This window comes from Eurypyga helias, unplaced genomic scaffold (assembly GCF_000690775.1).
Source record: "Eurypyga helias isolate BGI_N326 unplaced genomic scaffold, ASM69077v1 C16174895, whole genome shotgun sequence".
NCBI lineage: Eukaryota > Metazoa > Chordata > Aves > Eurypygiformes > Eurypygidae > Eurypyga > Eurypyga helias.
Window position 1 is genome coordinate 1 of NW_010286129.1, and position 3,061 is coordinate 3,061.

A 3,061-nucleotide genomic window follows, 5' to 3' on the forward strand; every position below is an offset into this window, starting at 1 on the left:
ACTCTTTCTGCCTAATCTCTCTGAGCGTACGTAACTTGCTAGCACACCTTTATGAGACAGTCTGAGACAGAGGGGTCAGGATTTAAAGACATAAGAGGCAAAACCGAGATCCCCAGGAACTGGAACTGGCATGCAGGAATCTCCATGTCTCCAATTCTGAGCACGAGAACAGTTTGGAGATGAGAGTTCAGTTACAGGTGAGGGATTCAGGTGTCCAACCCTCAGCTTCTGTTCTTTAAAGACCCTTCACACAGACAGCTTCCCTGTTGCTGTTTAGACCCACTTCCTATAAGCTGAGGCAGGTTAGACAAAGCCGTTATCTCCAACAGCAACATCCACCGTATTTCTAGAGTTGAAAAGACATTTGAAAATCAGACAACTCTCACAGTTTTTAAGCTACATCTTTGTTCATCTGGCAGTGCACTTTTCCCACGGAACACAGGGAGAAAGGTTAGAGCTCAAACCCACCAAATCCCTACAGAAGCCGTAAGTACCTCGCTACATGTAAATGCAGCCGGTGAGAGCTGTGGAGGCCGCTCCTTGGTTTGGAACCAGGGCAGTTAAACACCCCAGCAGGGGGCAAATCACCTTACGTTCAGGTAACAAGTCCAAGAGCTTACCAGCACCCGAATGTCGAATCTCTGTTCTTGAGGTAGGAACTTGGGAACCTGCAGCACACAGTTCATAGCTGTGCCTATCAGACCGTCCTGTTCACCTGTCTTTGTACTACCCCATTCTGCAAGCACAAAGAGGTTAGAGGCTCAATTTTGGAAACACTCGTTGTCATATCCGTAGGCAGATGGATAACAACCTTTTGGCCGTAACGACAAAGGGGACTCTCCCAGCCAAAGCACCCAATTAACGTGTAACACATGCAACCCAGCCTGCAGAGCCCAGTTACTAATTACTGCACAGCAAGCAGCTACCCTACGGGACTGTGCCCTCGCACTGCGCTGGGAGAAAACCAGCGGCGGCGGGAGAACGGGGTTTACGTTCACACGGTGCCGGACGCTTTTACACACAGTACGTGGAATTGTGTTTTACCGTTATCATTTGTTAGGTTGAGCAAGACACCGATGATGGCCCGCATACAGTCTTCCACTGCTTTACCCACATGGTTCGTTACATTCTGGTGAGGCAGAGGCTTATTGTCCGGTAAACAGAGGCTGTCTTCAGCACGGTTGTATCGCTGGATTAGCTCCTCGCAATGCTGCAGGGCTCTGCGGGGAGAAGATGCAGAACAAAGTTACCTCCACAGCAGACAGGACATTCTACCCTTATGCTCACGTCACCAGGAAAAGAACCCCTCAAATACAGAGCTTATGCAGAATTTCTGTGATGCCCAGTCTGCAGGGAGAGATAATAAACTCAGCACCCATAAAATTTTTTATGAGTTCAGCTGAAATTGTGAACACAAAAGCCAGGAAAGCTTCGTGGCTCAGAGCTTTATCAGCTTGAGAGTTCGAGAGCAGAAGTTCATTTTTTCTTCCCAACTGCGTCGTGTGGTCCTACAAAGGAGAGCTCCTCTCCCTACAAAGCCAGCCCCTCGTACCCTCTGACCATCGGGGCACCACATGAGTCTGACAGCGTTACCTAAATGTCCTCCTGTTCCATCCTCAGAGCTATTTCCATGCTGAAAACACACAAATGACACGTGACTTCCTCGCAGCAGAACCTTAGTCTCGGAACACTACTGGACCACAGGCATGATGCGACTGCGTGATGTTAGTTCAAGGTTAAACCAACAACACTGATTTCAGTTGCAAACCAAACTAAAAATGTCGAAACACACATTGGTCTAAACAGCACAGTGAACTCTGGTTTGGGGTTGGTTGGTTGGTGGGTTTCTTCAGCTTAAAGGAATGCTCGAAATATCTAACCTACAACCATGAAATTATCTTTCCAATGAGGTCTGCAGAACCAAATTTTCAGCTTAATTTGTTCTCTTACAAAGAGCAGCCCGAGAGGGATGCAATCTCTGCCAGTCAGCCGAGACCTCACCCAGATCGGTAAGTGGGTTAGAGGTGTCTGTACAAGCATCTTCACCAGGAGAACGGCAAAGAACAGAATCTCACTACTCTAATGCTTAGGGACGCTGTCAATTCCGTTACGCCTCATTTCAGTTAACACCTAGGCATAATGAAAACACGACGAATAAATCAGAGCAGCTTCCCAACTGCCCTCTTCTGTGCTCGGACTAATCTGGGGCAGGAGGAGCTGAACCCGCAGTTTGCAGCTCCTACGGAACCAAGAGCAGCAGCACTACACTCAGGTAGTTACCCACACCCTCCTCTAAGGCAGCTGCAGCGTTACTTAATGACAAGCATCAGTGGCAAGTATGGGGTTCCACCCCTCCCCAGAGTCTGCTGGTATCCCAAATTTATTTTTCACCCTACTGTGAAAGGCAGCACTCGGCAAAAATGTCTTTTTGTTACGACTTACTTAGCTGAAGAGACTATGAGCTGCGAGTCTTTGTATGCTATCAGATAGCTCTGATTTTCTGGATTATGCACCGTGACCTAAAAAGGGGAGGAGAAAGTAACATTAAAAATGGGACTTTTTTTCCTTGAAAGACAAGTACTTCCTTCCACTACCACCCCACTTAGTTCAGTTCCACATTTCTTGGTTATTATCCAGTGTAAACCTTCACTTATCACTGTCCAGTATCTCCTTGGGAGTTTTCACCTTTTAATTAGTGACACAGAACTGTGCACTGAAGAGAAAACCATCGTCCCTGATACACGAAGTACAGAAACCCTGTGGCAGAACGCTCTGCCACAGCACAGTCCCGAATCTACATCCCGGCACTGCAGTGTCCCGAGCCTGTATGTACAGAGGTGTATGTTAACAGGCACACAAACACGACACAGAACACCACTACAGACGTGGTGTCACTTTCAGGACTCAACACCAACTCCACTCCCAAGAGCTTATGATGCATCCAACCGTAAAGTTTTGCCTTGATTTCCTTGAGGGAAATTCAGAATCAATGTTCAGAAACGCTAAGAGCTCTTAAACTTCCACGATTCGCTGTGTTGACTTGTGTCGTCTCTCCCAAGTT

The 3,061-nt window shown here is 47.4% G+C and overlaps 1 protein-coding gene across 1 annotated transcript; it reads right to left on the reverse strand.

Annotated features, from left to right (window-relative positions):
* Positions 1–620: 620 nt before the first annotated feature.
* On the reverse strand, positions 621–2,519 carry LOC104515920 (wings apart-like protein homolog; the record flags this gene model as incomplete). The annotated part of the gene is made up of 3 exons (XM_010160088.1): positions 621–736; positions 1,045–1,220; positions 2,443–2,519. Coding segments are annotated over 3 exons (369 nt in total), but the record flags the coding sequence as incomplete, so codon positions are not given.
* Positions 2,520–3,061: the final 542 nt, after the last annotated feature.